This window comes from Pholis gunnellus, assembly GCF_910591455.1.
Source record: "Pholis gunnellus genome assembly, chromosome: 10".
Taxonomy (NCBI): domain Eukaryota; kingdom Metazoa; phylum Chordata; class Actinopteri; order Perciformes; family Pholidae; genus Pholis; species Pholis gunnellus.
In genome coordinates this window covers 16,056,630-16,079,206 of record NC_136537.1, presented here as the reverse complement: position 1 = coordinate 16,079,206, position 22,577 = coordinate 16,056,630, and the positions used below count along the sequence as shown (strand labels likewise).

The following is a 22,577-nucleotide window of genomic DNA, read 5'->3' as shown; positions in this document are numbered from 1 at the left end:
CAGACAGACAGACAGATAGATATATAGATAGATACTTTATTAATCCCGCAAGGGGAAATTTGTTCGCTATAACAGCATTATGATACAGGTAAGCAATAAAATATTGCGTATAAAAATGCACAATATATAATACAAATAATAGAGTAATACATATAAATTAACTAATTAAACAGTAGTGCAAAGTTTAAATTAATGTATTAAACAGTAGTGCAAAGATTGTAGTACCATTGCTTATGTCATGCTTTGGCAAAAAAAAGAAAAATGGCATCCTATGATCCAGTTGCCACCGAAATAATTAATTTGACAATGACAGCTACTGATAACCAATGATGGCAGATGTAGGTACAGAAATAACATTTTAGTAATTGAACACATAACCTGCTCGTATAAGCCAAACGTACTGATTTGACGTATCATCACTTATTAATGGTGGATTGCAACAAACCATATTTAACATTTCATGATATTAAGGGTGACAAGAAATGTAGATATGTACATTCACATCAAAAAAGAAACAATGTACTCATGTTACATGTTTGATTAAAAGGCTATCTGCTATCACCCATTTAAAGTAGAGATAAGAGTCTAAAAACAATGTGCCACAGAAAAAAACCATCATCTGATAGCCTTGTGGTCAAGACACATACCTGCATCCCCAGTTCAATTATGGACTGTCATTATCAAATAAAGGAAAATGCCAAAAACAATAAGTATTAAAAAATAGTTTGAATAATTGCTATTTTTTTCGACAGGAATTTGCAACAGCAAGCTACAATACCAACTGCATTTACCAATCTTGTGGCTCTGTCTTTTAGAGCGGTCTGTCAAAATGTTTAATAGTAGTCATAGTAGGTTAAAGTACGTTTCTATTTTACTTTATATTGTGCTCAAATGATGCACATTCCGAAATAAAGCCATGCTTCATATCCCAGCCCAGGAGTACGTGGTTGATTTCTGGGTCTCAGAGCATATCATTGACTGTTATTAATCAAAATCAAAGCATTTGATGTGAAGTGTACACTGTTAATAATATAAATGTAGTGACAAGGTACCTGCACAGAGGACAGTGAATTAGGTGCTTTAGGCGGTTTTAATGGTCTTTAGAGGCTAAACGAGAATTGTTCACATTGATAGTGGATGAGTATAGCAAGAAGACTTATTAACATAATTATCGTAGTAATTATTTTTCTTTATCATGATTACAATATGTTGTTCTGTAGTTTAGACTAGTTGTAGTCTATTACTAGTTGTCTATCCGTACTCTAACTACCGGTAATACCGTAACTGCCCGAAGTGTACCCGGGACTTAGCACATGTTCATGCACTGTTGCATAATGCACCATTACAGGTACATGTTGCCTCCTTCAGCTACTATTTACGCCTGTGCTGTCACGTGTATGACTCGATTTCCCAGAAATCCACTTGGCGCATGCGCAGAACGCGTTGCCTGACAGTGGTAAACAGACGTCAGAAGGGAGTCTTCGCCTCGAGTCAAAACAAAACAAAACAAGTCAAAAAGACACTCAATAATTGAGTATTTGGGCAGCCGCGACTACTGGAAGTTTTTTGGAGACTCGTAGCGGATTAAAAACGGCTACTTGGAGGAAGTTCTCGGAGGCTTTTCACGGACTTTTCCACGGATTGTGAACTCTGGAGTAGCAGGAGCTTAACCCAGCTAACGTCACGGTGGCTATCGTGCTGTTTTCAAAGTGCGGCGGGTGGGAGCCGACAGACCTCCGAGGCGACCCAACTTCACCCAACACCCGGGGATTCACTTCGTAGTCGGTTCACCGAAGAAGATCTGAGCTCCGGGCCCCGGTCGAGAGGGTTTTTACAACAATAACCGAGTCTCCGAGCATCGTGTGCCGCGGCAAGAGTGGAGAAACATGGCAGATGGTGACATGCGCCTGGCCGCAATGTGGCGGATCGTGCAAACCTGAAGCAAGGACTTCTCGTGCGCACGTTTCTCCCATCTTCCCACTTTTATTGATTTAAACAACATTGATCATTTCTTAAAACCGCTCGTGATTTCTTCACCCAACGCTCGCGCATTTCTCTGGTTGTTTAGTCACAGCGGCTTTAACTTAAAGGCCAAAAAGACGACGGACATATCTCTACTGGGTTTTTTTAACACTTTTTTTTTTTTTTTTTGTATTCCTTTGCCGGAATAATAATTCTTCATATGTTTTTACACTTCACTTCACTTTTAACCGGACAGTTTTTGTTGTGAGAGTTTTTTTTATTTATTTGTTTGTAGGTTTGTGTGTAGGATTGTTGGCTCGTGGAGCGCTCAGACATCACGTTGTTTACAAGTGGAGACGGACAGGGGCTCAGAAGATCCTTTGTAACAGTAGCCAGATAATCCCTGTTTGTAGTCCTCATAGCCTTACAGTAAAAAAACTAATGTATGTATAAGGAAATATACATGCAATTTAAAAAAAACTGGTACGAATTTATCCTTTTGATTTATTCCTAAAAGTTTATTTTGTGAGAGGTTTAAACTATAGTTTTTTTTTGTTAATTTACAATTTTCAGATATTTAAATCGAGTGTTTATTGACAGCAATGTCATCTTTTTGTATCTGTATACCTTAGATTATAGGTAGGCCTTTTCATTTTCAGGTGAGCCCAGAAACCTCTGTAGATCCAGATGTTTTGGTGCTCATTGCCACTCTGACACTTTTGTTTTTGTTTCATCCAAACAAAGGGACTCTCATCCCAGCCATCCTTCATTCTATATACATCGGAAGGTTTATGATAGTTACTATTAAGGAGATTATTTGGGTTCCCTAATCTCCAATCTGAGGATTAACGGAGGCTATTGGTGTGTCCAGATTACGCCTCTTCAACAGGCCCCTCTGTTGACACCCCCGCAGTGGCTCGAGCATATTGTTCTTGTGTCAGGGACGTTTTTTTTAACGCATCTTCCACTCTTTTACTTTGAGAGGTAGATGTTTTAAGTAGTGTCATCTTTTTTTTTTTTTTGGTTGAGTGGAAGTTCAGAGGACCGCCATGGAGGAGTCCTCGGTGCCCCCCATTGACCCAGATTTCGAGCCGCAGAGCAGACCCCGCTCCTGCACGTGGCCTCTGCCGAGGCCCGACATCTCGGCTGTCAAACCGGAGGGGGCGGACGGCTCCGAGTCCGCCGCCGGGACCCCGCCCGCGGACGAGGACAAGCCCGAGCCACAGCAAATCACTTCCGAGCCCGAGAAGGCTGCGGCGGGGGCCGAGGGAGGGGTCGTGGCCGGCGGGGGCGGAGCCGGAGCGACGCCCCGCAAAGGATCGTCCCGGCGCAACGCGTGGGGGAACCAGAGCTACGCAGATCTGATTAGCCAGGCCATCGATAACTCACCTGAGAAGCGGTTAACCCTGGCACAGATCTACGAGTGGATGGTGAAAACAGTGCCTTACTTCAGAGACAAAGGAGACAGCAACAGCTCAGCGGGCTGGAAGGTGAGTGATGGTTGATGTTTACTGTACTTTAGGTGGACTAAGTCATAGATGTATAGCTTTACAATTCATGTTACATCTCAGCACACTGGTTTAGCAGATGTCCATCCTGTTCTTTGGGCAATATGAAAAAAAGTACAGCAACCAGAGGAACTTATCATAGGTTATCATAACGTATACTTATCCCAATATCACAAATAAAAATACTACATTATTTGTTCTTAACATTTTGTTGGTTCTTCATATTTGCTGCATGATGATGAGCCGCCTTACTGTTTACTTTTCAGCTGATTTTCATTTATTTTCTCGACCAGCAATCTTTCAGTTTCTTCAATTGTCTCATTGATTTTTGTTGTTTTAATTATGTAGTTATGTTTTGCGGCCTTACTGCACAAAAATACGTACTTTTGCAGCCAGGCAAATCCGTCAATGAGCAAAGGATCTGAACTGACCTGGAATAAATACTTTTAGTCAGTGGTTTGCAACCTTTTTTGGCTTGTAACCGTCATAACCACCTTGAGACTCACTGTCACGGCCTGTTTTTAAGAAGATTTTAATACTCATCAATCATTTACAGGTGGATCATGCTTTAGTTTTAGGAGGATCATTTGAACTTTAGCAGTGCCAAAGCATGTTTAGGCTACTAGTGATTCATCTGCAATTTAAACAACATTTTTTTTCTCTTGTCTGTTTTCAGAATTCAATCCGCCACAATTTATCACTCCACAACAAGTTCTTGAGGGTCCACAATGAATCGACAGGCAAGAGCTCCTGGTGGATGCTCAACCCAGAAGGAGGGAAGACCGGGAAGGCTCCTCGCCGCCGGGCCGCCTCCATGGACAACAGCAGCAAACTGCTGAAGAGCCGCATGAGGGCCAAGCAGACGAAGAAGCAGGCGGGAGCAGCCGGCCTGGGGGGCGCTGGAGGGGCCCTGCAGGGAGACGGCAGCACAGGTTCAGCCGGGGCAGACAGCCCGAATTCGTCCCAGCAGTTCCCCAAATGGGGGGTTAACAACAGCAGCCCGTCGTCCCGCGGCAGCCTGGATGACGCCGACATGTGGACCACCTTCCGGCCGCGCACCAGCTCCAACGCCAGCACCCTGAGCGGACGTCTGTCCCCCATCGCTCCTGGACAGGAGGACGATGACAACCTGCCCGAGGACGGACTGTCGGGAAGATACACGGCCAGCAGCTTGACCCCCACCCTCACCGAGACCCTGATGGAGGAGCTGGATCTGATCGACGGCCTCACATTGATGACTGGGCAGCAGGGAGGGGCCAGTCCCAGCACAGCCCCACCAGCACCTCCCACTCCGCTGCCCTCCGCCTCCACCCTGCTGCCCCGGGGCTCCAGCTTCTCCTCCTATAATCAGTTGCAACCATCCAGCCTTCCGCAGGCCCCAAATCACACCGGGACCCAGGCCTCCGTCTCTCAGTGTGGAATGAGCAGCAAAGAGCCGTCGACCTTCAGCAACTCCCTCTTCAACCCCATGTCCAACTCCGGCTCTCGTGGGGGCGGCCATTACAGCACCCACGTGCCTTCCAGCCTGGAGGCGCTGCTCACCTCCGACTCCCCTCCACCCAGTGATGTCATGATGACTCAGGTGGATCCCCTCATGCCCAGTCCTGGAGGGGTGGGCCTGATGGGCCTGGGCGCATCCTTGGTGGGCGGGAGGTCCAAACCCAACCAGCTGCTGTTGGCTAAAGGGCTGGAGTCCAACACAGTCCCCCCCATGGTGCTGCATGCTCACATGCAGCAGCGTCACCTTCACCACCACCAGCAGCAGCAGCAGCAGCAGCAACAACTACAGCAGCCACAACAACAACACCAGCACCACTCTCAGATGGGGTTGGGGATGATCCTCTCAGGTATGTCTCAGGACCCGTCACAGCTCTCAGCTCTCACATCCCATCATGCCGCGGTGCCAGCGGTGGGCTCCCATCACGGAGGGCCCGTCGTCCCAGCCAATCCCGGCATGAGCCTGCTGGGGATGAGTCAGTTCGGAGCTCCGTCCTGCTTCCCGACCGGTCAGGACCGACTGCCCACAGACTTGGACATTGACATGTTCACCGAAAACCTGGATTGCGACGTGGACTACATCATCAACAGTGACCTCATGGACGGAGACGGCATCGACTTCAACTTTGACCCCATACTGCCTGGAGGCCAAGGCTGCGCCGGCCCGGCTTCCACGCAGGGCTCCGCTCAGAGCTGGGTGCCCAGCTAAGTCCTCAGCTGACCACTCAGAGGTAGCCAGGTACACTGACACTCAAACCAGTTACTTTAGATAGTTTTATGAATAGTTTAGTCTGTAAAATGTCAGAAAATTATAGAAAACACATTTCAAATGTCTTGTTTACCCCAAAAATATCGAATGAAATAAAACAGAAAAGCAGCAAATCCTCACATTTGAGAAGCTAAAACTAGAAAATGTTTTTGGGATTTTGGCTCGTTAAACCTATGAGCGGATTAGGTCTCAAAGTCGATCATCAATTTATTGTGCAATTTTCGGATTCTCCAATGTGAGGATTTGCTTTGATCAACATTGAGTCGAACGATTTGATACTGAAAATAATCACCAGATAATTAGTTGCCGTTGCTGATGAGTTTTCTGCCGACAGAATGGATTAATTGACTAATGTACAGCCCTATTCATGGCTTTGATTATCAGTGATTGAGTCGAGAGATGATTTAAAGTACATTATGAACATAATCTGGATTTATGTTGTCTTTCAGGAACTATTCTCCAAATCAAGAAAACCTCACAAAACGACCGGTGCATTCCTCCTCCCTGCGGGCTGAAGATACTATCTTCAAATCCGACGCTTCTCTCGGACTTCTAAGACTAGACCTCCCCCGTGTCATGTGCCAAGACATGCGGAGGACAGGGAGGAGCTTCGGGCTACTATGCACAATATTTCTCCCTGTCTTTTTTTTTAGAACATATAACACTTGCAAACAATTAGGCTGCTCAACGTTTTTTTTTTTTTTTCCTTCTAATCCGAACTGATGATTTCTAAAAGACGTGTGTGACTTGGTGTTAAGAGTGGAAAGACAAATCGTTCACTCCCCTCTGCTAGGAGTTTATATTTCAGTTACGTTACGCCACAATAGCTCCAGGTTGGAAACGGTACGCGATGGCTTTGGTGTTGAAGACTCGACGGACTGAGTGTTTTTGGGGGAAGTGGCCAGTTTTCCAGCATGACCTGCCAGACCAGGCGCTGTCTGAGGGGCAGTTACTCTGCTGCGCCGCGGACACGTTTCACCGTGAACAGGTGGAGGATGAAAGACTCAACGACTGGAGGTATAACAGGCTCGATTCAACATTCGCTACACATCTCGCACAATTGTGGACTGCGATTATATGTACGGATTTTTCAAATTTCTCACTTCTCCAATGAAATTTGGTGATTGAGCAGTTAAGAGGGTCTGTATTTTCAGTTTGGAATTTTTGACTTCAATCCAGTGTGTTATGGTAGATGTCAGTTAGAGGGTGTGTGTTTTTACTTTTTACATCCCTGATGTGCAGTCAAACTAACAAGATGAAGAAATGTAACTTGTGAATTCATACACGGGGCATTCAAGGGTGAATTTATTTGCCAACAAGTGATTGGTTGGCCAAGTATTATATTGTTGCAGACAGCGTGCCTCCACTGTCACATGGTCGAACTGATCATTTCTTCCTTCCTTTTTGTTTTTATTGAGCCTGTGCATTTTCAAAGCACTTAGGTTTCCTGTGACACAGGGACCCCAAACCTAGAAGACACGTTAGGTTATACCATTTCATTAAAAGAGTTTGAATCCTGTAAAAAAGAAAAGTTTAAAACCCCTGGTTGCACATGTACACGATGTCACGCTATGCAGATTTATCGGGAGAACTAAACGAGATCTTGAAGGAAATTAGAAAAATCACTTCTTGAAGGTTTTTGTTATTTCATGTCAAAAATATTCGCTCACACTTTAATTATTCAGTTCAAGAAATGAATTCTCTGTGTGAGAAGTACAAAAGAAGAATATATTTGATTATAGTTTTAATATACAATTTAGATGGAAGTAATAAATGAGATATTAATACATATGAATATATTACTAATGACAAGTGTTTTTTTACATTGGAGGAAGCATTCTCAGATCATTTTTAACGGTAATTTTCTATACTTGTATTTTTGTAAAGGATGAGATGCATGTAGATTTTTTTTTTTTACGTAACCAAAGGAACACTAATATTTGCGTTTGCGTGGCGTCTAGGGAGCGCTTGGGCCTGACACGGTATCTCGTGTGTACATAAGCTTTGCAGAAGATGCCTGAAACGTGAGATCTGACTTTGAGAGAGGAGTGAGGCATCAATACTTGACCATTTTAACTAAAATTCCCAATTATCTGCCTCATTATTTTTTTTTTTGCATTAATTGTGAATCCAAGTAAATAAAAAATTCAAAAATATAAAAATCGTGGCGAAAGGAGAAACCCTTTATCGTCCCACTTTTCAACATGCCGTCGCATTCTCATCTCAAAACGAGACTAATACAACCGTTACCTCTCAGGGTCGCTCAGCGGGACAACAACAGGAAGGCAACTCTGCACCGATGTCATCAGATCGTGTGACAATAAGCAAAACAAATATTTATTCTACACATTGTTCTCTGTTACAACAGACTGGAAACCATCGCGCCACGTCTGTGTGTTTTGTTTTCTTGGAGGAGTTTTTGTCTTAAAAAGAGTTGACCTCAAAATTTGACTTCCCTTTTTTTATTTTTAGAGAAATGTATTTTAGCTCTCCAGCCATGTTTATCAGTTCTATACTATTCCTTGGGTTTTATTTTGACTGCCAATATTTAAAACACTATAGCATGACTTTATTCTGTCCTCTTCCCCCTTAAATTCTACGTTTTGTGTTTGTATTTAATTACTTTTGTTCATAACTGTCAACATTTTTGTGATCAGAAATAACATCCCAGCAGTTTAAACTCTTTCATTGTGTCACTGTAACTACGTGAATCTACGTCTCTGATTTTTATAAGCACTCTTTTTTTTTTTGTACTTTTCTAATGGTGCTAGATGTCATTTCTGACGTATCCTGCATGATGCTACGGGTGCATATCAGGGCCTTTTTGAATTTTATGTATCCAGCACAAGGATCTTGATATGGTGTTATGTTAGAAGTTAGCACACGATCAAGTCTTTCCCAATCTTTGTTTTATGTTTATATATATTTTATATATATAAAACCCCACTGAACGGGTCATTAAGTAGATCTGGAAACAGAAGACCAGCTTCTTCATTATTGTTATTTTAAATCATAACATTTAATTATTTTATAAAGTTGTACATGCATCAACTCCCCCAGTGTCTCTGAACTAATGTCCAGGTGTTGGAGATGTTATTAACATTTAAAAAGGACGGACTGCAGCATGTAAAAGGAGCGGCAGTTGGTCAGATGTCTCTAGTTTACTGTTGGATGTCTCTAGTTTACTGGGCAGGTGTGGTGTTATTCATTCCCTTGTATTTCCCCCTCTGTGTAATAATTATCTTCATATTTTGTTCTTCAGTTTTCTTTAAGTAGCAGTTAGTCCATGTATGTTTTGAAATTAAAAAATGCCCCATTTGATAAAGTATTTTAGTATTCAGCAAGGGTTTTTCTTTCAGAGGGAGGGTTGGGTGGACAGGGAATGATGAGTTGTGCATAAGCCAATTATGTTTGAGTTTTGATTCATGTTGATAGTTGTTAAGCCCCCCCCCCCCCCCAAAATGAGTCTCTTTAAAAATTGTAAAGTCAGCCAGAGATGACAAACAGTTCTGAAAAGCAGAAATAAATTCAATAAAAACTGTTTAACCCACTTTGTCTGAGTGTTTGGTGCAAAGTTACTGACTTTGTTTTTCAGACTGTTCAGTTCTGCACATCTGCCACTAGAGGCCGCTGAAGTCCTGTAATGCTACTGTAGCGAGATGGTAGCAAGTAAGTGTACTTTACTTTAAGTGGTAGTACTTTAATACTGCTGGTTAATAACATGACATAATATAAAAGTAGTCACAATCATTCTTGATCTAGAAAAAGTGGTTTAACCAAAAACATTTAAAGTACCAGCTTATTATTCATCAGCAGACAGAATGATGTATGTTGTTAAAAGCTTTACAAAATCCTAACAAATAGACTTTAAGATAAGAGTTTTTTTAGTCAAATGAAAATATGAAAGTGATTTAGCTCATTCATTCAAATCAACAAGTGGACTTTTATGTAGTCAAGTGATTGAAAATGGCTGCCTGTAAGGTAAGTGTAAAACTGAGGGATAAGAAACATTTGGTTATAAAACAAGGGTTGTGTGATTTAGTACATAAATAATGTAAACCAGTGGTGTGTTGAAAGTATCCTCCAGAAGAAAGTAAAACAGCTGACAGCAGTTATTTTCGTAGAGCGTCTTTATAGAAAACATTTCTTCACATTTTCAAAAAACATTTTTTTGGCCTTTTCACTTTTAATTCTTATTTTTTTTTTTTTTTTAATAGATCTATTTTTTTTCAAAAACTGCTCAAGTTGAACATGTTTTAACATCCATCTGCGTCAAAGGCTCGTAGCTGAATTGCTGGGGATTGTAGAAGGTGTCTGATAGAAAACACGCGCGTTCATCAGAAACACGAACGACCAAAACCAAGAAAAACAGCCACAAGTGTTAAACGGGTCAGCTGGCGGCGGTTCTACCACCAGAGCCCACATTCAGCCTCCAGTCATCACATCCCTCCACTTCAGCAGCACTCCAGTTTCAGCCTGAAGGCACCTGTGTTAACAGCGCGTTTTGCTTTATATGCGCTTGTTTCTTTTCTACATCCTGCAGCTACTAACTAAACAGTCCGTCACACCTCTAGGTCTACCCAGAATGCAGCACAACAAGCAGGTCCTACCGTCACACCCAGAAACAAAACAAGTAAGTACTCTATAGTTTACGAAAACTATAAAAATAAAAAAAAAAGACAGAAAAAAAAGTGTTTTAACAACTAGTGTGCACATTGTTCTGCTTTGTAAATGTACCGGGGATTTTGACTTCTGAACTCAACCTCGACTCACGACCAGTGATCCACTCCATCACTTTACTGTAGCGTTTGTTTAATGAGCTTGAGGCTGAACTTCAGTCTCTGATTTGATCTCTTTTAAAGCACATCCATACAAATAGCACAACAATCATTAAGCAAATGGCTCAGCTTAATCTTCTCTGTAGGAAACTGCTCACTGACTTCTTAAGTGTTCTCATTGGGTGTAAATATTGTGTTTTGAGAACATCGTCCCCTTCAAAATCCTTACGCGTGTCAACACTGACCTGAAAGTAACAAGTAGAGCAATAATATCCCGGATCAAGTTATTTGACTCGGACGTCTGGGGTTGCGAACAAAAGCAAAAAGTCTGAAAGTTGGAGGACAAACAGTCTAAAAATCTGCGTGACACGTCGTACAGTGGAGAAGAAAGGCGTCGGACCCACACACTGTGCGTCTCAATGTCTACTAATGAGCTACCTTGTATTATAAATATATAAAGTTTTAAAAAAGTGCTTATTAAAAGAAACTATAGTGATGTGATAACTTCCAGCAGTGTAACTGATGTGTTTGTTCTTGACCAGCATTAATACGAAATGTTAGGGAGAGCAAAAACCGTCGTCCTTCACGGTCCACTTCCTCCTCCAACACTGATGAGGATTGTCCAAAATATAACGGAGGCCCTGGTCTCCCATTAACATTCATCTTGTACAAAAAGATATATTTTTTTTGGGGGGGTGGGGGGGGGGGGGAGCATAGTTAATACAAAGGAGACTGATGAAACTATTGGCCACCGTAACACACCGCTACAACCAAGCCGTTCCTCACAGACTGAGTTGAAACACAAAACATGTCAAAATTAAAACAACTTCTAATAATTGCACGTAACGTTTAAGAGCCGAGATGTTTGATAAGAGAACAGAAGAATCTGCTGGAGGAGGAGGAGGAGGAGGAGGTGGGGGCATGGCACACTATGGTATAAATACATTGAAAAGCACATTCATGAGGCACAGCTGCTGAACGATGGAGCTCCGTGCCTTAAATGTGCCGCTCTCGTCCCGATGTTTAGATTTCTTCATCCTCGCGTCTCTGGGTCTCTCTGTACCGGCGGAGAGTTTTAGCTTCGTGCCTCTCCGAGAGCACTTAGGCGATCATGTACTGCGTGATGGCTCTCAGAGCGTATAGCAGCTCGGCCTGCAGCCGGGCCTCCATGATGAGTAAATTAACGTGTATCTGAAGGGAGAGACAATGAAAAAGGGATTCACACAGAGCGCCAGAAGAGGTTTGAATGACGCAAACCTAAAACGGTGAAGCTCTTCTTACCCGCTCTGAAGTTTTAAGTGGAGCCAAACTCAGCGGACACACTGGAGTCTTGGTGGCATCCGGAAAACAAGCCACAGCCTTGATGTACAGCTTAAAATCTCGCTCCAGCAACTGATTCACTTCTCCGTAATCATAATCATCATACCTGTAAGCACAAACAAACGTCTTGTTTATCTGCATAACACAAAGAAAAGTAGGCCTACGAGTCCCAGAGCATGTTTCTGCGTCTCACCGTATTCCTAACACACAATGGATGTAGTTCCAGATCGCCCTCTTCAGGTCGGGGCTGTGCGTCGAGGGGAGTGTAGTCACACTCCTGAATCGGTCGTCCAACAGATGCCCGATGTCCGAATACAATCTGTTGACTAAGGAGAAGCCGTGGTCCTCCCATGAATAGTCCTGCAGAGAAAACACACCACACACTCAGAGTCAGCGAGGCTTAGATTCTAGATCATCAAATATCAAAGTACAGCAGTCGGTCCCAAGTCTCCCCCAAGACATCTTTTACAACATAAAAAAAAGACAAGTCAACATCTAAACGCTCTGTGTTCTCAGCATACATGGAGTAACATGAAAGAAATACATGTAAAACCTTAATGAAGACACCAAGCTCATTGATTTAAAAGTATAGTGAAGTCACTGGATGTTTAAGGCGTCTTAGCACAACGAGACATAACACGCATACAAAGTTAACACCACTTGCAACACGTTGACAAATGTAACAGCCTCACCTGAACTCTAAATACTTGAAAGTGGTCCTCCTCTCTACGAGCAAACTCCTGATAGCACAAGTCGGGGTCTGTGATAAAACGCGTCGGGTCTGTGAAGCACATCATCTCCTCTTCTTCTTCGATATCTGAAATAAAAAGAGAGACAACGTAAGCAGAGGAGACGAGGAGGCGGAGAGAGTGTGGCTGATGAGTGGTGGAGCCATGTGACCTAAATGTAACGATGAAGATAGAGATAAAGAAGTGAGTGGTGATAAGCGTTATCTTGTTCGTGTGTATCTGCCTTCATCTGCTGATGTCGGTCACCTGTTTGCTGGAGTGCTTGTGTATGCAGCAGACGCTCTTCTTTCTTCTCACGCTCTTCCTGAGACTTCTGAATCCGCTCCTTCAGACACACCATGTCACAACTGGAGTCCAGAGACTGTCGACACAAACACCAGAAGAAAACGCTGATGAAGTTAAATTAAGTTTCAAGTATCTTACGAGTAACAGAGGAATAATCCTTATTACGAGAAAACGCTCCTCCCACTTTCATCTCATATAGACGCAAAGAGCCGTTTCACTTCAAAGTCATCTCGTATCAGTTAGCTTCTAAGGTGAGAAACACATGAACACTATGAATTATGGTTTATTTTAATATCTGATGTAAGAGATCTACATAGCGTCTGAAGCTAAAATGATCCAAAAATCCTTTTGAAAACTTTTAGTCGTTTGACTGATTAGGACACAAAATTAACCGACAAACATTTTCACGTCACTTATCAAACAAAAACACCAAATAATCTCTGCTTCTAGCTTCTAGCTTCTCTGTAAAATGAGAATCTTTGGGTTTCAGATCGTTGGTCAGACAAAACACGCAATTTGCGATATTTTCTTTTTATAAAGTAAAATAATTATCGAGTAATTGTAAATGAATAGTTAGTTGCCACAGAATAACATTTGCAATTTTAAAATATTATTTCATTCATGATTAAAGAAAACCGTATAGTATCACATGAAACACAAACCTTCATATCCATTTACACATTTACATTTACAAAAGAGAATGAAGCAGATGTATTAGTTTGAAAGACAAGGCTGATTCGTTACCCTTCTTCGTGTCTTGTGTTCGGAGGGCGTGGCGAGCGACTGAGGCACGTTGGCGTTGCCGTTGGCAGCATCAAAGGGGCAGAAGGTTGGCGGGACACCGTTGGGAGATTTGGAGAGTGGGACAAAGTCTGAGTCCGTGTCGCATCCAAACACAAAGCTGCAGAGGGAGTGGCAGTGGGCCAGGATCACCACAGCCTGCACCAGCTCAGCCAGCGACCAGCACTGCTCGCCCGACTTCAGCAGCGTCTGGAGGGAACAGAGACCAGAGCTCAGGGTCAGACAGGATTTATACTCGTTAATCTGCATCCTGAGTGCTCTTTAAGACGTAAATAATTCTGTATTTCTGTAAGTGATGATGGGTAATCCTTTAATACTCTTTGTTTTGTTAGCCGGTGTTGCTCTGCTGTACCTGGATGTGTGAGCAGGCAGTGAGCCAGGGCTGGTGGGCGAGCACTTTGTTGATGTGGTCGAGGAGACGAAGGCGGGGGGGCGCTGCCTCCAAACCCTGCAGCCACAGAGGGTCCCCGCCCACCCTCAGGAACTGGGCTGAGTGCAGGTACACCAGGTAGTTGCAGTGATGTCGTGCCGCAGCCTGAAAGTCATGGGAAGAGAAAGTTGAGCAGAGTATCAACTCAAACGTTAAGCGCTTGTTATTCTTTAATTTTGAATGATACTCGTATGATCCCTGGTAAAGAACAGCTTCCAAAGTCGTATGGTGAGTTACTGGTCATGTATAAACAAGTACAGCTTGCTAACTGACCATAATGGCGATGTAATGGCGGTACGGCAGTGGCAGGGGGCCGTCCATGTGCAGGATATAGTGCTGTGTGCGCAGGAAGCTCTCCAAGTATTGGGGGTGAGAGGCCATCTGCTGGGACACGGCGTCCACGTTCCCCCTGCTGACCAGAGCCTTCATGAACAGCAGCGACACTCGCTCGTTCTCACCGTTCACCATCACCTACAGACACCAGGACAGAGAGGAGGGAGGAGGAGGCTGGTAAAAACCTTGTGCTGTGTGTTGCTGCTGTACAATCGTTTTATCATTGCGTTCATATGCAGGATGCTGAGGAAGTAGCCATTGAAGCTGAAGTGTCAATCAATTTGTCCGGTTACAGAAAATTAAATGGGAATACATTTGTAGAATCTATTTATCATTCTTCAAGCAAAAAAAAACAAAATATGCTGATTCCAGGTGCTAAAATATGATTAATTGCCGCTTTTCTCTGTATTATATCCCAGTAAGTTTAACATATTTGGGTTTTGGACTTTTGGTTGGACAAAACAAGCAGTTTCAAGACTTCTAAACATAAAAACAGTATCAGTTAATTGATAAAATAATCAGTAGATGAACCGATAAAGAAAATAAACCGTAGTTGCAGCCATCGACAACGTCAAAGTCCTCATAGTGACAGTGATGAATATCTTCATTGACTTTGTAGTATAATGATTACAGACATGTAATCTTTGTGAAAAGTTTCCTTCAAAATACAACATGAATGCATGTAAGGGCCGACTGTCCTTTGAATTATGAGAACTCATTTTGTAGCTAAAGCAGGTCGGCCCAAGAGAAGGTTGGACTTCAGTGTCCACACCACGTGATGGCGGCTCAGACTGTGCTTTGGAGTCATGTTACACACCTTACAGCAGCTGAAGAGAGGCAGCCAGCCATCGATGCTGCGATATCAGCACCAGTGGCATGTGAGGGAATTCCTCACATTATTCTTTCTGCATAAAAAACGGCGCTCAGCTGGAGGCTCAACGGGCACAAAGACACCAACTCATCTTCATTGCAGCAGGGTCTGATGCCTCATACAGCACTACTGCAATACTATCAAATGTAGATGAGGTGCCGTGAAAAAAGACGGATGAAGAAACTAATGTGAAAGTTGGGCTTAAGAGGCCCTGAAGAGGGAAACTCTGCAGCAGCAGCAGCGTAGAAGTGGATGAGACCAAAGACACAAACATAGGTGTGACTGCTGAGGAGCCTGAGGCCAAGAGAAACAGACCCGTGTGGAGCGGGAAGCTGGCCTGCCCTCGTAGGCACGGACATTTATTACGCCTCTCGCCATCATACAATGGCCTCTAGGAAAAGGTGTTTGGGAGCTCGGCCTCTGGCAGTTCCCCTGAATGTGAAACCTGAGTGCACAGAGCCGATCAAAGCCAACTGGCTCACTGCAGTTTGAGCGACACAAGTGTTGGCAAGGACTTCTTTTGATATCACTACATGCTGTCCAGGATTATTTCTTATGTCACAGATAGTCGGAGCGAATGTCGACTAATTTTAGCCTCGTACGGCTCTTGGACATTCATCCCCATGTTTATCTGGCTGGTAGCTGCTTGTGGTATTTCACTGCTGTCTGTAGTGGACGAGGGCTTGCTTGTGATCCTGCTAGAGGCTCCACCTCTTGACCTATATACGCTCAGGTCTTGAAAGACATGTTAACAGACTACACGTTAAACAAATCAATCTCCTTATGATGTTTACATTTCCATAATCTCATAGTTTACGTAAAGCACAAGAGAAAACATAGCTATCAGAAACGGAAAGATTTAAAAAAAAAAAAAAGAGTGAACAAAGAGGGTTTGCACTTAATAAAACTGGCTGGGACACAGACCCTGACCCACTGCTGTCTGTCAACAGTGATGGGAAATAGGCCGGAGGGTCCATAGAGCACACAGGTGCCTGCCAATCAAAAGGCCTCTTGACAAGAGCACATTCACGGAAGTATCTCTGTGCAAACACGAGCGCTGCTGATTAGCATGCCGAGCTGCAGAATCTACGCTACTGCTCCACCGAGCACTAACCGGTCACTGAGAGGAAAAAAAAAAGGCATTTCCTGGGTCTACACAAGGCAGACAACATGCTTTGAGGTCAACTTATCAAGGACCCATGTAGGGAGACCGCTTAGCTTTCTCCTTCCAGTCTATTGAATGAGCTACGATTGTGACATTAACAGATTATCAAAGATCCATGTGAAACTTTCCAATAAACTGCTCTCTGTTCAGTTTGTAATACAAACACCACAACACAGATTCACGGTCGTGCATCTACTACAACATGACTGATATTAGATATTTGAAACCGGTATTAATATTTGAGTTTAAATATAAACAGTAACAGAAGAACAGTGACCAAGATGCAAACAAGGCACATGATGAATTACAGATACAAAATGTGCTCTTTTTGTGCTACACAGAATAAAAATGTAACTGCACAGCAGACAATATGAATCCAAAACAAAGAAGAGGTTTCAGATTTAAGACCTGTCCCAAATACCAACATTGTATGAAAAACATTTCATAAAGGGCTACTTATCAAAAACCAGACTTATAAGATCCCACCAAGACCATGACACACAACCTTATCAAAGTTGAATGTCAGGTGGCGCAATAACTCTGGGCACAACATGACTTGCTCCAGTTGTTCAGAATGTCCAGGCAAACACAATTTCTTCATGAGGATTAATTCAGCAAAAGGTTACTGTTAGAATAGTTAAAGCTGAAATCCCTTTTCTCCACACAGGACAGTGTGTGAGACTCACACTGGGACTTACTGGGCTGCACAGCCTGAGGATAAACACTGAAATCTCTCCAGAATACATGTACAACCGGTAGAAATGACAAGACAAGCCGGAGAAGACAAATCTCTACACGTCAGTGGCCAATTCACTGCCATTCATTTGGTCTTCAGCCTCTCTAATCTACAGCTGAGACAAAAACAGTCAAATAAGTGACAACACTTACTCTTGTACAGAACTAGGAGACCAGATTTGTCCTCACTGGCATCACCCAATCGAAGAGGAAATTGGTTGTTTTGTGAAATTTCATAAACATGTCTGGACAAATTCTACAGAGAAAGTCAAACTGAAACAGGAACTAGTTGACGTAAGCAGTCGCACAACAGGAAATGCATCCAACATGTTTAACTGCATTAAGTCTGCTGACACCTGCTATTTGCTAACATGAAACCAAAATTAAAACTCTAGTAATACAGTAAGTTTATGACAATGTGCAGTGAAAATTTAAAAAAATTCCCAGATTTTGAAACTCCTAAAAAGGTAAACGTTCATCTTAAATTACATCTTTTTTTAGTGGTTGCCAGACTCCATAAGTAAAGCAATCAATATTTCCCCCACATAAGTGATACATCCTCCATTTAAAAAAACATTTTCTAATCAATACTTGTGATTAATTCACACTAGAGGAGGGTTTAGACAGACATCTTTTGTCAGAGCTGTGTGCAGACACCCGTCCACGCTGCTTTATCTCTATTGCCTGAAAACAAGCCACAAATTCTGCACACAGCAGTACTTTTGATAAGGCGATACCCTCCTTATTGTCCACCCACAGGGAAAAAAAACACCCGCATGAAAAAAAACAAGCGTGTGTGGGTGGATATATAGAGCAAAAAGATACACATTATTTGAGCAACTGTGTGTGGTATTACAAAGCATATTTTGGTTTCACATAAATGCAAACAGTATGAGGGAGACGCACATCAAGGCTTTGTGCACATAAACCTATTCATTCTGCTTACAGCACGCCCAGCAGCTACTGATTTAGAAACAAAGACGTTTTTTTCCCTAGTCAAAACCAAGCTTGAGGATTGACGGTAGTGTTGATATTAGAGCGCTGCTATCTATATTCAACTTGTGGCCTGGTTGCAAAAGACAGATCCCACAAAAGAAACCTCCTAGAGGGCCTGTTGTAGGTAAAAATTCACAGATGAAGATAATGTTTCCTTCCCAACAGAGGACAGGTCATTTCTTTATTGATCAGAGAGGAGGAGGAGGGATGAAATGAAAAACAGGGATGACGTCACTGAGGGGAGGAAAGGTAAATGGAGACAAAGACAGGCTAAAACAGCAGCACTGTACGGGCAGGAATTGAAAAGGACTAAACCTATGCATAAGGAAGTAGGACAATGATACCAGCAGTCTACCAGGGAAGGGTAAATGTGTCAGCTTGAGATGAGACGTGTAGTGACTGTATGTGTGGTGGTGGTGGTGGGCTGCTGCAGGAGGGAGAAGGACATTCAATCTGCATGCCGGTTGAACCTGGAGGGGCTCCGTCCTGACAGGCATTAACGCCCCCTCCCCAAATCACCGGAAACACAAGCAGCCAAGGGCCGATTTTGGCCCTTGCAACATGAACTCAAAGAGAGAGAGAGAGAAGTGCAAAACAAACCAGCTGCAGTCCAAAGATGTTTGGAGGGGAGGAGAAGAGGGGAGGGGAAAAGGAGCTGCACATACAACATGACCAAGACAAACAAAACACTGTGCTGCAGCATTAAAAAAATAAAAAAAAAATAGAAAGCCAAGCCCACACAAAGCAGATGAGTGATTGGACCTGTCAGAGAACAGGTAGGTAGAGCAAAGGGACAACACAGTAAAGACTTCCACTGATAATCAGGTCATTCATAGCTAGTCTCATTCACGGGGGAGCCAGGGGCCGTGCAGGTTATCGTATTAAAAAGCAGGTGCTCAAACGTGGGGGTGCTTTCATGCCAAATACATGTTTATTCCAACAGACAAGTGCTTTAAGTACTGTAGTTGTAAAAGGGTTATTTTGCTTTGCATAAGCATAGGTCTTAATAGAAATACTGATTGTCTTCCAGCTAAAGACGGTTACGTAATCATATATCATATGCTATGCTATATAATATGTATGCATATGAATATGAACAGCAACACAGTGAGGGGGACAGTCAGAAGTAACCCAAAAATGGACTTGAAACCAGAGTAGAGGGTTTTTTTCTCACATTCCTCCCTGTTTTGCTCCATTTCTGGACTCTAATCTGCAGCAAACACACAGTCTTTTAGGGACCGCACTTGAGACAGCGCCCCCCTTCTGTTGCAAAATGGAAAGACAGCGACAGAGGAGAAAAACAACTTTGATTGGCAGTCCAGTTCAGCCAGCAAAAAAAAAAAAACAGCACAATAAAAGTCTCCAGCATTTAGAGGAACCTGGTGCAAGAAAGACTGAATCCTCGTGGATTAAAAGCTATTTCACAGATATTTTATTTATGGGTATTAAATGCCACTGCATTACTTCACAGCCACCTTAATAACTGACAAGACACTTTTCTCCCCAAATCCTCAGATGATGTCATCGTCACCTACAGATTTATTTCTCCTCACACTGCAAAGCTCTCAAACCTCGTTGCTTGCATTCTAACGTCAGTATTTGACAAAAACCGGTGTTAAAGTAAATATAACCATGTAGATAAAGCAAATAGTTAACGCAAAACGTTAAATCCTCAATGGTGAAGCAACAAAGGAAGACTCTTCGTTACGTTGTAAGGCTGTACATCACAGTGAATGCATTCAAACGGCTAATTTTGTTCATATTAACTGGCTGAATGTGACGTTACATTTACTAACGGTTACGTTAGTTTATAAACCGTTGACCGAATGTCGCGAGCTTTAACGTGACATTTTAAACGACTGGAGATAGAAACTACAAAATGTTTCTTGATGGCAGTTCATAATTCTGAATTAAATTAATATAAACTACTTGTATTGCATTTTCTTATAATTGGGATTTAACTCTATGGTATGATTACTCGGTCGACTGTTGGCTGAGTTAGCTGTTAGCTTATCAGAAGTTTGGTAGCTAACTTACAGCCACTGTAACGTTAGCGAACTTACTGGTTGACAAGTTAAAAAGTTTAGAGATTTAAAAACCTGTAAATGGTCTTCTTTACATTGTCGGCTGTTAGCTGCCCAAAGAGGTCATTTAAAGCTATACAAAACACAGGAAACCTGATAGAGAGAGGTGGATAAGAGACGAGTTTCTTTGATATAAAATAACGTTAATCCCTTCAGCAAATGAATGAACATTACCAGAGCTACCCAGCTAGCCGCTAGCTTTAATTGTGTTAAAAAACTAATTAAACTGTCTTCAACAGCTTTGTCTTGTGTCGGCTTTAAAACCTACCTGTTTGTGGACTCGCTGGCACTGGGTTCTCAGGGGGTACTCCATTTTATTCGTACAGATGATCATTTTCCAAAAAAAGTGTGCCTACTGCATGGATGCGGCTCTTTCTTTTCTTGGTGCCTTCACCAGCTAACAGTTAGCTAACAAAGGCAAGCGAAGCCGCAGTCAGCCCGTCTCTAAGCCGGAGACTGGACTGAGAGAGCAGAGAAAACCTTCCAGAGTCGAGCTGACAGCTCCAGTAACAGTGGGTCCAATCAAAGCACAGGAGGCGGAGCCGGCTCGCATAGGCTCATATCCAAATGCTAATGAACATCTGCAAACAACAACGCATAGAGACACGCACACACCCACATGCGAACTTCATACCAATTCATGGGACGGGACATCTGTTAGGAGGCTAGATTTATTAATATAATATATAATATACTGTGCACTTGAAGTCGGGAAATGTAGTATCAGGAAACCTTTTGTTCATTCTGTGCACTGTTTTTTCTGGGACTGTTTAAAGGTGTGGGTGAGCCCCCCTACTTAAAATGAAGCAAAATCTTAAAGGGACTCCCCCCCCCCCACTGTAGGTTTGATAAATCTCGTTCAGTAACACTTAATAAACATTTTACATCTGCTGTTGCCGGGCCTGAGTAGTAAAGTGAGAAGTAGTCAACAGTTTGGGGAAGGCCTTTCCTTGTTTTGACATGACAGTGCCTCTCAGTCTGTACATAAAGCCTGTAAGAAATGGTTTTCCCAGTTTGTCGGGGGTTTGCACAGAAGTTCTGGCATCTATTCCACGCAGAAAAAAAAACCTTAATTTAAAGTCCACATACAAAATATTGTGGGAAACATTCCAAGAATAGTAGAGGCTGTTAGAGCAGCATATCAATACCCTTTGTCCAGTCATGATGTAATATTACGGTGTCCAGCCTACCTTTGCCCATGTAGAGTACCATCAAACACTCAGTAAAGAAACAATGTCAAAGAGGATTACACCATTGAAGCTAAATCAGTTGTTAACATGGATTAATATTTGACTTTTCAAAGCCGTACGCGGTGCTTAATTGGGAATAAAACTATAGATAGATCTGTCAGATGACTTTTATGATATGTTTGCATCAAAGTCACGTAAGACATAACAGGGGAGAATATTAAGTCATAACAACGTCACAAAGGCAGACAACAAGTACCATTCATGTTTGTATCCCGAAGTAAACTAAACACACAACAAGCATTGATTACATGTCCACAACTGACCGCTACATTCAGGCTTGCTTTGACCCAATTGTTGCTTTTTGTGTGGACTTATTCAGCCTTCTCTTGTCTTAATGAATGGGACGTTTGTTCTTTATCAGACATTTTGGAATTCAATCAGGTTGTTTTTCTGTCTGAGAACCACGACTTTCATTTGAATTAGTTACTAACTGCTTAAGACAGTCAGTATGTGTTAAAGCATGGATACATTATTTCTGCAACATCACCATGTATATGTTAATTCTAATGTAGTTCCCAATCTTAAGACATTTGCATTTAATATTTGCATTTTTCCCTTCTTGAGGTTATGCTTTGGCCAGTGAGATACTGATTACTGTGGTTGTAAATTAACATTCCTGATTTGCAGTGAGATGTCCACTCACGAGGAAGACACTAACAGTCCTATAAAACCAGATCTAAAGTCTAAAATGACCCATGAGGGATGAAGCCTTGTGCATCAGAGGACTGACCCATGTACAAGTCTTTCATTACAATTTGTTAACAACATTAAGGAAAGGCTGTCTTGGCTGTGATGCATTAAGCTTTATTGAAACTTCCCTCAAGTTCCAAACAGTACAAACATGAGTAAAAGTGAAGCTGACAGAGGCGCTCTGGGGAAAACAAGTGACACTGGCCTCGATTGTCCATCTATATTAGATTAACATGCAGTTTGCACAAACATCATGTGAATCATATGCAGTGGCAGGCAGAACCAGTCTAAACCACTTAGCTACAGTTCTAACTCATTCAGGGGAAAACACCAAACAAATATCTGCAATACGGG

At 42.5% G+C, this 22,577-nt stretch overlaps 2 protein-coding genes across 2 annotated transcripts; one reads left to right on the top strand and one right to left on the bottom strand.

Moving 5' to 3' along the window:
- Positions 1 to 3,011: 3,011 nt before the first annotated feature.
- Positions 3,012 to 6,216, top strand: foxo4 (forkhead box O4; the record flags this gene model as incomplete). Its single annotated transcript, XM_079167924.1, has 3 exons — positions 3,012 to 3,452; positions 4,147 to 5,698; positions 6,186 to 6,216. 2 exons carry the CDS (start codon positions 3,012 to 3,014, stop codon positions 5,674 to 5,676), a joined length of 1,971 nt encoding a protein of 656 aa, XP_079024050.1. The 3' UTR covers positions 5,677 to 5,698; positions 6,186 to 6,216.
- A 3,673-nt stretch (positions 6,217 to 9,889) lies between these two features.
- sesn4 (sestrin 4) lies at positions 9,890 to 20,717 on the bottom strand. The gene is made up of 9 exons (XM_079167242.1): positions 20,552 to 20,717; positions 14,373 to 14,570; positions 14,022 to 14,204; positions 13,613 to 13,858; positions 12,830 to 12,944; positions 12,527 to 12,651; positions 12,028 to 12,194; positions 11,796 to 11,940; positions 9,890 to 11,705 (listed from the first exon to the last, which is right to left on the bottom strand). Exons 1-9 carry the CDS (start codon positions 20,615 to 20,617, stop codon positions 11,616 to 11,618), a joined length of 1,335 nt encoding a protein of 444 aa, XP_079023368.1. The 5' UTR covers positions 20,618 to 20,717; the 3' UTR covers positions 9,890 to 11,615.
- Positions 20,718 to 22,577: the final 1,860 nt, after the last annotated feature.

Coding starts and splice junctions, on each gene's coding strand:
- sesn4 (XM_079167242.1), bottom strand. CDS start 20,617: ATGATCATCTGTACGAATAAAATGGAGTACCCCCTGAGAACCCAGTGC. Junction 14,571..20,551: donor GCCAGCGAGTCCACAAACAG/GTAGGTTTTAAA, acceptor TGGTGTCTGTAG/GTGATGGTGAACGGTGAGAA. Junction 11,706..11,795: donor CACTTAAAACTTCAGAGCGG/GTAAGAAGAGCT, acceptor CTCTCCCTTCAG/ATACACGTTAATTTACTCAT.